Here is a 14,996-nt window from a genome sequence, read left to right as displayed (position 1 = left end):
GCAGCAGCGGCCCGGATCGCGAGTGGGGGAGGGGAGGGAGGGGCTGGGACGGGGCAGGGGAGGAGGGAGGGGCTGGAGGGGAAGGGGGAGCCAAGGGGGTAGGGGGAGGGGAGGGACCAGGGGGCGCGAAGAGGGGAGGAGAGGCGGGTCTGGAGCCCCCCGCTGCTGGCGGCCACAGGGCGGCTGCACCGGGAGGTGCGTGTCCGGCCCAAGACGGGAGCCCCAGGCCAGGGAGGGGCAGAGGCTGGGCCTGAGGCCTGGGCCGGCCACTGGGCTAGTGCTCGGTTCCTGCCGGAAGGATGAAGACTCCTCTTTTAAGGATGACAACGTGCAGGAAAGGCCCGTCAACTGATCTCCCCTACTGTGGGCCCACAGCACCTCTCAAACCCCATACTACCCACACTCACTGCCTGGCCTGTGTCCCTACCTCTTCGCTGAGATCTTTCCTCACTCTACTCTTCCACAGGACAGGGACTTAGCCAGAAAGAGTCCCCTTTCAGTCTGCGCCAGTATTTCTTTCCCTGTCGGTAACCTGTCCGCAGGCCCATCCAACCATCATTGTCCCCAGCCTGACATCCTTTCTCACCCTCTTCCCATCACCCCTGAGGACCCTCTGCCTCTCCACCGCACCCCCAGCCTCCTTTGTCTTGGTTGCCTGGTCATGACTGCCTCCCTGTCCCCTCCCACACCCATTTGCCCACCAGCCTCCCAACCACCCACCAGCCTCCCAACCACCCCAGCACCCTCCTTCCTAATCTTGGGAGGCATCTTGTCTGGCTGAACTGGAGAATTCCGGGATCTAGGCCATACTCCTTAGCTGACAGCCCCATCCTTGGGAGGAGGGGAAGAACTGGGGTGGGGGTGATGGGAACAAGGTCAGGCCAGGAGGCCCCTGAGGACAGAGACTGTGAGGAGACTGGGACTGAGGGGAAAGCAAAGGAACTAGAGCCAGGGCCAAAGGAAGAGGGGGGCCAGCAGGAGGTATTTGCGGGGGAGGTTCAGCAGCTGTCTTTCCTAAGACAGGGACACATGGGCCTGGTTATTCCTCTTGTCACATATGGAGTGGTAGGAGATGGAAGAGGGAGAGAGAAAGGGCAAGCTCAGGAGAGCTCGGGCACGGAGGTAAGTGGCCTTAGCTGTCTGAGCCATTGGGCCCCTCTGCAGAGGGGCACCTGAGCCCAGCCCAACCACCCCTAACATGCACCCCTCACCCTGCAGGCCTCTCAAAGAGTCCAAGCCCTTTTTCCATGACACCGACCAATGACAGGGTCTTTCTAATACAGGCAATACTCACATTCCCACTGGGAAAGGGAGAATAAGACTTGATCCCTATGGGGTTATATGAGAGAAAGGCAGGAAAGCAAGAGCCCTGGTGGCTCTCAGCAGCAGGTGTGTTGTCCAGGAAAAGAAATTTGGCCAATCAGGAACTGAAAAACCCACCAATCTAAAACCAGAACCCGATCTCTGTGCCTCTTCTGCAGAAACAAAAAATGTCCTGCCAGATTTCTCTTAGGAAAAAAGACCTGTTCCCCTCCCATCCAGGTTTCCCATCTCCTAGAAAAAGATGGATCCCCCTGTTGTAATCCTCCCTGCGGTGTGTGTGGGTGGAGGAGCTGGGCTCTGCTAGTGGACCATGGTCCAGGTAGGGGCTCCACGTTCAGTGCGGGTGGGAGGAGAAGCGTCACTTCCGGGAGCCTTCACCGGTATCTGGTGGCTCCCTGCTCTCTGATTGGGCAGAAGTGTCCCGGGGCAGGCCTGTGACCCTACTGCTGTGGAGGGGCTGTGCCCCAACACTATGCGTCTTCCTACCCATCGGATCCCCAGAGTGCTGCCTGCTATGCACCTGGGTCCTGGAGCCCTTCTCCACCGGGTGAGTGGCAAGCAGGGTTTGGAGTTAAGTGAGGGTAGGAAGGACAGGAAAGAGGAATTGGGCTCCCAGCTGGGGGAGGGGCAGGCAAACTGGAACCTACAGGCACTGACCTTTGTCGAGAAGAGTGTAGCCTTCCCAGAATGGGAGGAGCAGGACAGAGCAGGGGTAGGGGGTGGGGTGCTGGGTTCTGAAGGACTGATCACAGATTTAGAGGAATACAGCACTGTCCTGGCTGGCCCTAAGGAAAGGGAACATGTGCCCAGGGAGAAAATGAGAAAGGTAGTGCAGTTAGGGCCTACGACGTATAGCATCAGGCTGGACACAGGCCCAATCCCCATTTGTACCCTGCCATTTCTAGCTAGCTTAAGGTTCTAAATCTCAGGACGGGAGACGCTGGACCCAAGAAGAGAGGAGTGGGAGGAGGGTTCATGCATGTTGACAGACCTACAGGAAATCCCAATATTGAATCAGGTGCAGGCCTCTTTGCACGACTTGTCAAAGAAGGAGGAGGCCATGTGGGGGGTCCTGTGAGGAACTGGAAGGGGTCTGCAAAGGGGGCAGGGAGGAAGATGTGAGCTATGAGATGGATGCAGTGGGTGTTCAAGGCGAGGTAAGCTGTGTAAGGTGGGTGAGGTGCCTCACTCAGCAGGTGCCCATTGCTAGGCAGCTTGCCTCAAGTGGGAAGCTCCAGGACTATTAGCCTCTCTCTTTGCCTTGGATAACCCACTATTTTAGAACTGGAAGTGCAAAGAAAAATTCCAAGAGGCTTATGGGTGGGGGTAAATGGAGAGAGAATGAGAGGTTAATTGCTCCCATACCACTTTCTCATAATCTTGTAATCGCCAACCCCTAGTAGTCCAGTTTTGTTTTTGCCCAAGTCTCCTCCCCAGCTCCACTCCCCGAGCTACCCCTCAACACATAACACAGATTTGCTAGCTCCTCCTCCTGACTCTATATCCTGCTTTTTAACCACTTCTCCAGGCTTATGCCACAATACTCCTATTCCCTATCCTCATCCCATATTGTCTCCAACCAAAAAACCAAGGTTGCTCAGAATTTGAGGCCAATGAATGTGTGTGTGTGTGTGTGTGTGTGTGTACATATTCTGTCCACAGCCCCACATCAGAGTCACTGAGGAACCCTAACAAAGAGGAGACACTATATGCTGCAGTCACAAGGAGACCCAGGAGCAGAGCTTCCGCAGTTCCAGGTTGGTCAGCATCTCATGCCCTCCCAGCAGCTGTTCCCCCCCACCAGGCAGCCTTTTCCTTGACACCTGATTAAATGTTCATTATTCCTGTCACTTGCAGAATAGATTCCAGACCCTCTTCCTCAGCCCACCTGTGCCCCACTGTGCAAGAAGTGCCAGAGCCCAAACCGCCTCCATGGCCCCAGGAAGGATTCAGGGGAGAGGCCCCAACCAGGGAGCCACTCCTACCAGACAGCCAGGCCAGAATGGAGCTGACTGGTAAGGAACACCTGAGGGCCCTAGGGCCTAATCAAAACCTGGTTAAAGAGGAGAGACAAAGAAGAGGTGCTGCCAGGTGGGTGGGTGGTGGGGCGGACAGTGGGAACCCAATCTCCAGGAATAAGGCTTCTGAAAGGCAAATTCCCTGGATTTCAGGTCTGGGTCCTAAATGGGAATTCCTAGACTAGCACCTGACAATGGTTTCTTCCTCATCCACTCTTTCAACCTCACTTCTCCTCACCTAAGAGCTGCTCCTCGTGGTCATGCTTCTCCTAACTGCAAGACTGGATCCATGCCTCCCAGCTCCTCCTGCCTGTGACCCCCGTCTCCTAAATAAAATGCTTCGTGACTCCCATGTACTTCACAGCAGATTGGTGAGAATCTCCTGGCACTCTACCCTCTCTATCCATTAACTGGTTAGATACCCTTCCTCCCATCACTTCCTCTCATTCCCTGACCCAATCACTGTTCTTCCCATATTGTCCACCTCCCCATCACCACTCCTTGACAAGGATTATGATTTGCAATCATAATCAAGTCCACTTTTAAAAGCTCTAGTCTGAGGGATCCCTGGGTGGCACAGCGGTTTGGCGCCTGCCTTTGGCCCGGGGCGCGATCCTGGAGACCCGGGATCGAATCCCACGTCGGGCTCCCTGCATGGAGCCTGCTTCTCCCTCTGCCTGTGTCTCTGCCTGTCTCTCTCTGTGTGCCTATCATGAATAAATAAATAAAATCTTTAAAAAATAAAAAAAATAAAAGCTCTAGTCTGGGTATACAAGCCTATCCTGTCAGTGTGTCACCATACCCTCCCCTCCTCTTTATTTGAGATCCCTTCTCCACCCCGCCCACCCCACCACCCATCTTTTTCAATAGAGCCAGTGTCCAGACATTTACCCTTTGTCCACACCCGTCCTGCTGCCTGCTGTGGACTTTAGCTTGGGAGAATGGAAAACCCAGAAGGTAAGTAAGCCATCGCTTCCTTGGCCTCCCTAAATCCTGTCTTCATCAGTTTCCTCCTACTTTCCATGGATTCTTCAAAATTCCTGAGCTCTCTAAAAATATCTCCTCTTCTGCATGGCAACCCTAACCCAATCTACATTCTGCTGTGATGATATCCTCTAGACAAGATGGCTTGCTGTCCCAGTATGTTAAAATAGGTTCAAAGCTGACCACCAAGAAAAGCTAGATGGAAGTCTCCCATGGCCATGCCATTAACCTATTCCTGTGCAAAGTTCTTAAGTTGGCATGAAGAAGTAAGACTGATCTGTCATCCTCAGATGACACAAAACTGGGAAGCACAGCTAAAATAACAAAAGACAGGATCAAGATTCAAATTGCTGAAAGGCTATATCAAAAACAAAGTAAAATTTAACAGAGATACAAAAAATCCTACATTTACTCAAAGTAATCGAGTAAAGTCCTATTCCAGCTTTCAAGCCACGATGCTCCCACTTCCCTTATATAAGCTTGTGGGCCTAGAACTGGAAGAAGATTTGGGAGGATTGAGTTGACCTCAAACTTAGCATGTCACACTATTAAAGCAGCTATTTTAAAAGCTAGTGATTCTAGGGACACCTAGGTGGCTCAGCGGTTGAGCGTCTGCCTTTGGCTCAGGGCATGATCCTGGAGTCCCAGGATTGACTTCCACATCAGGCTCCCTGCATGGAGCTTGCTTCTCCCTCTGCCTATGTCTCTGCCTCTGTGTGTGTATGTGTCTCTCATGAATAAATAAAATCTTTTTAAAAAATAAATAAATAATAAAAGCTAGTGATTCTAGGTGGCTTTATATGTTTAGCAACCACCTCATGGAAATATTCCTAAAAAACTTTTCTCTAAGTGGCCTGCACTTAACAGTTCTGAAGGAGTACTAGATATCCTCCTCTAGATACACTGCTGATTTATTCAGAGGACCATATAAAACTAGCATGTGTCCAGAAGGAAGAAGCAATCTGAACAGTGAGAGGATAGAAAACATGCTATGTGACGAATGGCAAAAAAACAAAAACAAAAAACAACAAAAAAAAATCTGATTAGTTTTGATTAGTTTGGATGAAAGTGATAGTCTTGTGGTATAGCTGGAAGTGCTTTAGTCTGAGGCTCAGGAAACCTCCTGGGAGGTCAGCTCTTCTCCCCTCAAGATCCCTAGAATCCCCCTTTTTCCCCTCAGGTCTTCTAGGGGAACTGGGCCAGGGACAAAGGGCAGTTCCTAGGGATCCCTTGCAGTGCCAACTCTGCCATTTATCAGGAAGCCTCTCTTCATCATCTTTATGATCTCTCTGATGGTCTCATCTCTACGTTAAATTTGTTAAAATCCTACGATCCTAAGATTTTGTTGCAGAAAGGTAGACTGGCAGCACTGGAAGTGAGAGGTAGCACAGATTTCAGCATAGGGTAAGGAGGAGAAAGAACTCTTCTGACTGAAATTAAGTGTAAGACCAGGCTGGGTTACCGGACACTGGAGTTGTTCAAGCAGAGGCCGATGACCAATTGTCGGGAGACTGTGAAGGAATTCCTGTGCTGGGTGGGACCTTGGTCCTGTCCAATTCTCAGCTCCTATGATTCATTCCACTGGCTACTCCTCTGGGCTCCCCACCCGTTATTAGCATGCCCTTTGAAGCAGGCCGCTTCTCCCTTCCATCTCTTTTGCAGGAGCAGACCAAGGCACAGGACGTTTTGGGAGCTGTAGCCCTTCTGCTAGATGGCGTCCTGGCAGCGCGGGGACAACTGGGACCCTCCTGCCTCTCTTCCCTTCTGGGACAGCTTTCTGGACAGGTCCGCCTCCTCCTTGGGGCCCTGCAGGGCCTCCTTGGAACCCAGGTAAGTCCTGAGTCAACAGGACTATATACAGAAACTGTCCTTTGCTGACTCAGTCCCTTTAGAAGACCTGAGGGAAGAAAGGAGAATTATGGGAATCATGAGGGTACTAGCACAGCTGACCAACTAAGGAGTGCTCTCTCCCAGCCATAAAGTCTGGGTGCTGGCACCTTATCTTTCCCTGGAGATGTGGGAGCATGATATCTGGCCCAGGTCTCTGGCCTCAGGCCCATCCTCTGCCCTCAGCTTCCTCCACAGGGCAGGACCACAACTCACAAGGATCCCAATGCCATATTCCTGAGCTTCCAACAACTGCTCCGAGGAAAGGTGCGCTTCCTGCTGCTTGTAGCAGGGCCCACCCTCTGTGCCAAGCAGAGCCAACCCACTACAGCTGTCCCAACCAATACCTCCCTATTCCTCACACTGCGCAAGCTCCCAAACAGGACTTCTGGGTTGTTGGAGACAAACTCCAGCATCTCAGCCAGAACTACTGGCTCTGGACTTCTGAAGAGGCTGCAGGGATTCAGAGCCAAGATTCCTGGTCTGCTGAACCAAACCTCCAGGTCCCTAAACCAAACCCCTGGACACCTGAGCAGGACACATGGACCCTTGAATGGAACTCATGGACTCCTTCCTGGACTCTCACTCACGGCCCTAGGAGCCCCAGACATCCCTCCAGGAACTTCAGATATGGACGCCCTGCCACCCAACCTCTGGCCCAGATACTCTCCTTCCCCAATCCATCCTCCTCCTGGGCAATACACACTCTTCTCCCCTTTACCCACCTCGCCCACCCCCCAGAACCCGCTCCAACCTCCACCTCCTGACCCCTCCGCGACAGCCAACTCTACCAGTCCTCTTCTAATTGCAGCCCACCCTCACTTCCAGAATCTGTCTCAGGAGGAGTAAGGTACTCTAGCCCTGCCACCATCAGCACTGTCTCCATTGCAAAGTTCCCTTTCCAGGAGGGGAGGCCCTGGGAGTCAAGTTATACCAGATTTCCTTTCACCTGAAACCCAAAGCCCTGCTAAAGGGGGATACACGGGACAGAAAAGGGGATTTTTCACTGTATATTGTAAAACTTCAGAAGCTATTTTTTTTAAGCTATCAATAATATTCACCAGAGCAGCTAGTTATCTTTGGTCTATTTTCTGCACAAATTTACAGCTTACTAATTCTCTACATGCTCTTTTTCCTATGATAATTCTGCAAAGGGCTAGACCAGCCTAGCTTCTGAACAGAGGCAGAGACTAACCTTATGGCAGAAAACAGGGGAAAAAGAGCTTTGGTTTTCTACTCAGAACTAAGGTTAGTCTCTTTATTCCCTTTACTATCATTCTCAGTCAGTGGGACTCTGATCTTCTTTCCTTAGGAGATTTTTACTCTTGAAAAACGAATGAAAAATTGTTTCTCAGAAAAGCTGTCTCTACACAATCAACAAAACTGAACCTGTATAAATAAAGAATAAATAAGAACACCCGGAAGCTAACTGAAAAGCAAGGGAAAGATGTTCTTCAGGGGGCAATAGATCTCCCCCTTCCCTCCCCTCCAAAAAAAGTTAACAGGAAGCCTCAGAGAGCCTCACACCCCAGGTAAGGCTGTGCAGACAGTTCAGTCAAGACAAAACCTGGATGTGACAGCTGAGCAAACAGCGAGAGCTTCAGCAGCTCAGCAGGAAGCTTCACCAGGCACGGGTTCCTGCCTCCCTCCTGTGGAGGTCAGGGGGAAGTGCAGGAAGCGGCAAGAGCCAGTCTCCTAGGGCTCACACAGCGGGAGGGACAAGTGCAAGTTGAAGGCTCATTTCCCAATTCCCAGAAGTCCACAGTATCTAAGATGCAGCCCTTTGTGACCACCATGAACTCTGCTAAGGATTCTCTAGAGAAGAAGCCAGGCTTACAGGTCTTGGGTCTCTGCAAACAAATGCCCCCATGGTGCTTAGGGAAAGGTTTAAATTGCCCGCAAGCAAAAACTCCATTGCAAAGGTCAACCCTACCTCCAGATGCTCCTGTAGGAAAACTAACAGAAGGTTTTTTCCTCTTCCCTCCCTCCACGTCCCCAAAGGAGAGAAAAACTACCATGTGGGTAAAAGAGCTGAGATCCCAGAGTTTCAAACACTGCCACAAATACCCCACGATCACTAAAGGTATCCCAAAATAGAAGAATGAAAGCCAGTGTGCCAGGAACCTCCTGCAGGTTACCTTTTAGAGCACTCACACACCTCTACCAGGTTGGGATGATACCAGTCTGAGAGAAGCCAGACATGTTCTCAATGCTCACAGCCAGTGAGCAAAAGAAACAGCCTGGGCTGACTAGAGCCTGTACTGTCCCCAGTGTGGTGCACTGTGCAATAGATCACTCAGTAATTCTACTTATTAGAAAAGATGTCCAAGTCCTGAGGGAGGAAATACACCAACAATTAGAGTTCTGAGTAGAAAACCAAAGCTCGTGGACGAGGGTGACCAATTTAGACATCTCCAGGTGTCCTTCTCTCCCATCATGGCAGAACGGTTGCCACGGAGAAGGAATCGACAAATGCACAAAGCTCAAAAGTGTTCAAATCTCAGTGTGTCAGTTTTTGCATGAGTATAGTTCTTCCACACTATAAATTCCAGCACCTGGTCAAGGGAACTGTAAGTGGAAATTGTAATTTACTGAAATACTAAACTAAGCTAAACGTAATGATCAAATGAAGAACTTTATGGCACATGAAAAGAGTCAGCACCCAGAACAAGATATGCCAAAGGGACCAAAAGGAAAGGCTTTCAGGGTTCTCAGCAATCAGATGAGAGACAAGGACAGCAAAACTGCAATAAGTATATGGCCAGTAAGTTCCGGGCATCCTGTATTGGCACTTGACTCACTTTAGGGCAAATGCAAGTTAACTCATGGGCTTCTCCAGTGAGAACTAATCTGTCCCTGTTGAGACTTTAACTAACCCTTCCCAAAACTTCCTCAGGCTGATTCTATCCCTTCTTCCCTTTACACAAAAAGCAAGACTGTTAAAACCAGAAAACTCTTCTCTATTCAACTGCATGCCAGTTCTCTCTTCTGCTACCCCGGGGCAGCCAGGATAGCATGCTATGCTACCCCACAAACTACCACTGGTAATTAGGTTCTCTGACTCTTACCTAAATCCATCTTTCTCCAACACCCCCAAAAATCTGACTCCATGTAAAAGTCCTAGGATTCCATAAAAATTCATCCCAACCCCCACTGCTTCTATTCCCCTCCCACATAGTAAACCAAAGAAACACCTTTTCCTCCCCCCTGTAGAGATCATTCATTTTCAACCCATTTCCCTAAATACTGTTTCTAACACCTCATGTAAAGACCTGAAAATGATGGGGAAGGAAATATCCCCGGGCATCCCAGCAGGGGGACAGGCCCCCAAGGCAAAGTCAGGAGATCAAAAGAGAAAACTGCTTAATACACATTCTCAAAGAGAAAACTGCTTAATACACATTCAAAATCTTTCTGGATTGCCACCCTGAATTTCCCAAGGGAACTCAGAGTCCAGTATACTTTCTCAGAGACCTCAAAAGCCAGGCTGGAGAGCCAGTTCATATGCTGGAGTGCTAGTAGGCATCACCACTTCCGCAATTTTGTTCTTGCCCAGTTATAAGTTAGTGACTGTAATCAGGCTGCTCCATTGTCCTGGGTACTGGCATCAGACTGCCAACCTCATTGGTATTGCTGCCCTGTCCAGTTCACTGGTCTGTGCAGCAGCCGCCTGTTCAGCATCACTGGTAAGAACCCCCACCACTTACCCTCCCTCCAGGTCACCTATGAAATGTAGAACAGACACCTAGCTCCTCCACCTGTTCCTATACCCACCAAATCTGCTCTTCCTATTCTCTTCATAGTAGCATCCCAAGCCAGGATCTAAAAGCCTCCATCCAAAGCTTCCACAAAAATGATGAACATTTCCAGGCTGTGCAAGTGACTCATTCAAATCAACGTGATCTGACTTCCTAAGAGACTGGAAGTGTTGCAAGGACACAAGCGGGGCTCCTTGCCAATTCAAAATTCTATGCCAAATGGGTGGTATCTTCCGGGGCTGGGGTGCCCTCAAGAGCCAAAAGCACAGTACTCTCTCTCCCAGATAGAAAATCACATTGGAGGATAAATATTGGGGATAGTAAACCAAGAGGCTGAGACAACCCTAAACCCAGATACCAGGAAGCCAGAATAGATTCTACATTGACATGTGATCACCTGGCTGTGGGCCAGAAATAGAATATACCACAGGCAAATTGGGAAAAAAAATGATTTTAGGGTAATGGAAAAGATTTTTTTTTAAAGGTGGAGAAAAGAGTCTGAAAAAGCAAAGTTTAATTAAAAAATCATATACACAAAACAACTTCTGATTCGTTTTAAGCTCTCCCACTGGGTCTTTCACAGGCAAGTTTCCCATTGAGTCCAGATCACCTAAAGATGTACCCCCAGAGAACAGTCAGCCAGCCCTTTCTGACCAGGTGGTCAACAGTAACTGCTTCTCAGGCTCGAAAGGATGTCCAAGGCCTGAGTGACTGAACAGCAAGGTTGGCTTCCTGGGTGTTTCAGAATGCCAGTTTCTTCATCAGCAGATAAACTCTGGAATCCACTTCAAATCCATGCAGGTTGTTGGCATCACCCTGCAGCCTCATGAGCAGGCCACCATAGGACACATAGGCAGAGCTGAAATGGAAGTCCCATGAGTTTAAGCTCTGGAGCAGCAGCAACCCAGTCGCTCTCCATCCCAGCTTAAGAAAAAGAGACACCCTTCTAGTGTTTTGTCATTAGGAACCAAAATTCAGACAAAGATGAATGCACAGATATGTGCAAAGTAGTGTTCTTTTTATCAACAAAAGTGGAAAATGCTACATGCCCAAAATAACAGAAATGGTCAAACGAATTAAGGTATATCCATTTACTGGAATGTTATGCAGCTATTAAATTGTTTAAGGAAAGCTTTAAACTGACACATGGAAACCTGTTTTATATAACTTGAAGGCAAATGAGCAGAAGAAAACATTGTAACAAACAACGTGATCTCAAGGAAAAAAGTACACAGGAAAAAACCTGGAATATTCAAAAATGTTTGTGTAAAAGGTTCCCAATGGGTATAGAATTATAGGTGACTTTTCTCGCTTCTTCAGATTACTTCTCTGCTTTTCCAATTTCTTACAAAGGGAACATACTGTTTTAATAAAATTTTAAAGAAGAGAAAAGAATAGTTGGGCAAGGAAACCAAAGAACTAGGGATTGGATTACAGAGTAGGGAAACACACACACAAATAAACAAATACCAAAATACCTAGCAGTTTAATCACTTAATGCTGCATTTAGTTCCTGGGGAAGCAACCTTCCTTTGCACTTCCCATATCAAGATCATCAGTTTCTCATTTGGACCCCTGAGCCCTGAGGTCCTGACAAAGGGCCAAGCGAGCAGCCTACATTTCGGATTGGAAACTGTTCCAGAACAGACAGTTTCCTTCTAAGTCCTACCTAGGTCTGAGGTGCTTGGGGAGAGACCCAACCCAGGAAACATGAAGCATGGCCCAAATTTTCAGAGCAGAGCTCAGATTATCTGAATAGGGCTGGGGGACAAGGGTTCTCACAAGACTATGGAACTTACAGACGCGTTGCTGCTTCAGTAGAAGTTTCGTCGCCCTCAATTCTGTATACTTTCCCATACATTACATACTCAAACTGGTCAGCCCTGTGGAACAGTAGGAGCAAGGTTATTCTTCAAAGTAGTAAACAAAAGTAAGAAGCTCTTTAAAAATGGTTAACTGGAAAAAAAAAATGGTTAACTGGTAACTAAGTGTCACCATTCTAACAGACGTTTTCCAAACACAATGCCATTTAGTCCTCCCAGCAACCATATGAGCAAGGTGTGATCATCTGCACTTTACTGATGGGGAAACTGAGGCTGCAAGAGGTTAAAGCCATTCAACAAAGAACTGATAGGGCTGAGATTTGAACTCAGTAGAGCTCCAAAGCCCTTCCATCACACCAAACTCTCTCCCAAGACGCAAGGCTCACATAGCCTGGGTCACTTGATGGTCATCTCCTTAGCCATCGATAAGGTACAACCCACAAGCATGTAATTGCTGCCCTGGAAAAACACCTGGTTGTTAGAATTTTTTTTTTTAAGATTTTATTTATTTATTCATGAGAGAGAGAGGCAGAGACACAGGCAGAGGGAGAAGCAGGCCCCATGCAGGGAGCCCAACCCAGGACTCGATCCCAGGTCCCCAGGACCAAGCCCTGGGCTGAAGGCAGCGCTAAACCACTGAGCCATGAGTCATCCAGGCTACCTGGTTGTTTGAATTCTTTTTTTTTTTTTTTAAGATTTTATTTATTTATTTATTTATTTATTTATTTATTTATTTATTTATTTATGAGAGACACAGAGAGAGAGAGAAAGAGAGAGAGAAAAAGAGGCAGAGACACAGGCAGAGGGAGAAGCGGAGGGAGAAGCAGGCTCCATGCAGGGAGCCCGACACGGGACTCAATCCCGGGACTCCAGGATCATGCCCTGGGCCGAAGGGACTCCAGGATCATGCCCTGGGCCGAAGGCAGGCGCTTAAACCGCTGAGCCACCTGGGGATCCCCATTGAATTCTTAAGTGCAGCAATTTCCTTAAGGTTGCTCAGATACTACTGATAATCATTTATTCCACAAATTAAATAAGGGTTTTTTCCTATACCACTTATCTACTTAGTCCTCAAGCGTATTTCAAGTACTCCTTTCCTGAGAGGGAAGTACTTCACTTCCTCACCTGGAAGGCCTATCATCTGTGGGGTTGTATTCACCGTCATCCAGGGTACCATCTTCATATAATGTACTGGCTATGACCAACCGGAACTTGTCACCTGAAAATCATGGCAATACCAGAGGCTAAAGAACAGCTGAAATGTCAAAAAGCCTTCTGCTATTGTCTGTGTTCAATACTTACCCAAGTCTACAGGGTAAATCTGAATGTTTACATCTAAGATCAGGTCCATTTTGAAAGATTCACTCTCACAATGTAGCCGAGACACTGGAGGGAGGTAGAGAAAGAGTGGCATAGGTAATTGCCAGGCTCTGCAGACCCTGCAGACCCCACTTTGGGGGATTACATGCAATTGAGCACTCATTCGAACCCCATCTGCATCCACTAGCCTCACGTCTGCTCTCAAAGAAGTGCAGACTCAATGAGAACCAGATATGCCAGAAGGAAAGGAGTGAAAACTATGGCAAGTGGACAGAATCCCAGAAAACAACCAAAGGTCCCTCTGGCAATAAATAATATCCAGGTTCTAGGCCTGCCTAGGTGATTAACAAACAACCTGACTTTAGACAAGTTATTCATTCATCCAAAGGTTTTGTCTTTTTTTTTTTTTATAAAGATTTTATTTATTTATTCATGAGAGACACAGAGAGAGAGACAGAGACAAAGGCAGAGGGAGAAGCAGGCTCCCTGCAGGGAGCCCGACTCGGGACTCCAGGATCACGCCCTGGGCCAAAGGCAGGTGCTCAACCGCTGAGCCACCCAGGGATCCCCCCAAAGGTTTTGTCTCAGGGCGCCTGGGTGGCCCAGTTGGTTATCTGCCTTCAGTCCAGGTCGTGATCCGGGGTCCTGGGATGGAGCCCCGCATCCGGCTCCTTGTTCAAGCAGGGAGTCTGCTTGTCTCTCTTTCTCTCCCTGCCCCTCCTCCTCACTCATACGCTCTCACTCTGCTTTCTCTATCAAATAAATAAATCTTAAAAAAAAAAAAAAAAAAAGTTTTGTCTTTCTGTGCCAGCTGCTGTGCTGAGTGGACTATCAGGACTGTTAAGACCTGGTGTTTGTCTTGAAGAACATCTCAGTCTCTGGACAAAAGAAGAGACCCCCAAGGAGGCCCAGTCTGATCAACGGCAGAATAAAGAGCTGTATGGCAAGCAGCAATCCTAATTCAGAGCGGATGTCACAAAGGGCTAGAGATTCTCAGGACAATACAAGAATACAGGCTCTGAAGTCGGACTAGTCACTGTGCAGCCTTGGGTAGCTTACTTAACTTCTCGGGGCAAAATGGGTAAGACACCAACTACTTCATGGAGGCTCCTGAGAGAACTGGGCAGGACGAAGTGTGTGTAAGGTGCACGCTACAGCGCCCAGCAGAGTGGGGAGCGACTGGAAGATGCACGGGGGTGCACCAGCACCATGAGAACGGGCCACCCAGGCACCGGGCCAGCCTGTGTGGAGCCAGGCGGAGTTCGGGAGACGCCGAGTTCCCATCGATCCAAGGTCTCCTGATGGGGATTCCTGAGTCAGGAACTGCCGGCAGGGGCGGGCCACGCGGCGTGGGTGGACCAGGGGCCCAGAGGCGTGTCCCCGAGGAGGTTACCCCCTGACTCGGCCGCCCCTACGTCTACCTCCACCTTACCTCGGTCAAACTTCTTGCCCTCCGGGTCAATGTCTTTCACATCGAAAATATCCTCAAACAGGATGCCCGCCATGGTGAGGTGGCCACGAGAGTACGAGAGGGGCCGGGAGCGCGACCACGCCTAGGGGTACGCGCTCCCCCTCGCGTGGAGTAAAGGAGAGAAGGAGAGCGCGCGCCCAGAGAGCGGCCGCAGAGCCCTAGAAACACGCATGCGCGCGGGCAGGCAGCGCCGCCGCCACTTCCGCCGCCTGGGCCTCGGGGCTCGCGGACTTCCGCCCCGAACGACGCCTTCCGAGAGGCCTCGGGAGTGGGGGGCGGGACTCGGGGCCGGGTGGCTCCGCCCCGGGGCGGGGACCCGGTTAGTTCCACCTCCAGCCGAGGCGGCGCGGCGTCTCGCTGTACGCGGAGGCTCGGCTGCGCCCTCTTGAGAGGCCGGGTCGGGACGCCTGGA

The 14,996-nt window shown here is 49.6% G+C and overlaps 2 protein-coding genes across 8 annotated transcripts; one reads left to right on the top strand and one right to left on the bottom strand.

The window, feature by feature from the left end:
* Nucleotides 1–133: 133 nt before the first annotated feature.
* Nucleotides 134–10,747, top strand: THPO (thrombopoietin). Of its 6 annotated transcripts, none has more exons than XM_072807675.1 (7): nucleotides 134–3,080; nucleotides 3,181–3,338; nucleotides 3,585–3,712; nucleotides 4,212–4,298; nucleotides 5,988–6,155; nucleotides 6,399–6,479; nucleotides 6,596–10,747. In XM_072807675.1, exons 2-7 carry the CDS (start codon nucleotides 3,326–3,328, stop codon nucleotides 6,977–6,979), a joined length of 861 nt encoding a protein of 286 aa, XP_072663776.1. In that variant the 5' UTR covers nucleotides 134–3,080; nucleotides 3,181–3,325; the 3' UTR covers nucleotides 6,980–10,747. The 6 variants fall into 6 exon arrangements, with proteins under 6 accessions (XP_072663776.1, XP_072663774.1, XP_072663775.1 ...); XM_072807671.1 differs by having other exon boundaries at nucleotides 142–1,122; nucleotides 2,986–3,080; nucleotides 6,399–10,747; XM_072807670.1 differs by having other exon boundaries at nucleotides 142–1,870; nucleotides 2,986–3,080; nucleotides 6,399–10,747.
* On the bottom strand, nucleotides 10,468–14,804 carry POLR2H (RNA polymerase II, I and III subunit H). 2 transcript variants are annotated; one of them, XM_072807676.1, is made up of 5 exons: nucleotides 14,546–14,804; nucleotides 13,096–13,179; nucleotides 12,919–13,012; nucleotides 11,770–11,853; nucleotides 10,468–10,829 (listed from the first exon to the last, which is right to left on the bottom strand). In XM_072807676.1, exons 1-5 carry the CDS (start codon nucleotides 14,616–14,618, stop codon nucleotides 10,712–10,714), a joined length of 453 nt encoding a protein of 150 aa, XP_072663777.1. In that variant the 5' UTR covers nucleotides 14,619–14,804; the 3' UTR covers nucleotides 10,468–10,711. The 2 variants fall into 2 exon arrangements, with proteins under 2 accessions (XP_072663777.1, XP_072663778.1); XM_072807677.1 differs by lacking the exon at nucleotides 13,096–13,179 and having other exon boundaries at nucleotides 14,546–14,783.
* Between the last annotated feature and the right edge of the window lie 192 nt (nucleotides 14,805–14,996).

Source organism: Canis lupus, chromosome 31 (genome assembly GCF_048164855.1).
Source record: "Canis lupus baileyi chromosome 31, mCanLup2.hap1, whole genome shotgun sequence".
Lineage (NCBI taxonomy): Eukaryota > Metazoa > Chordata > Mammalia > Carnivora > Canidae > Canis > Canis lupus.
The sequence above is the reverse complement of the archived record's forward strand: the minus strand, read 5'-3'. Positions and strand labels throughout refer to the sequence as shown.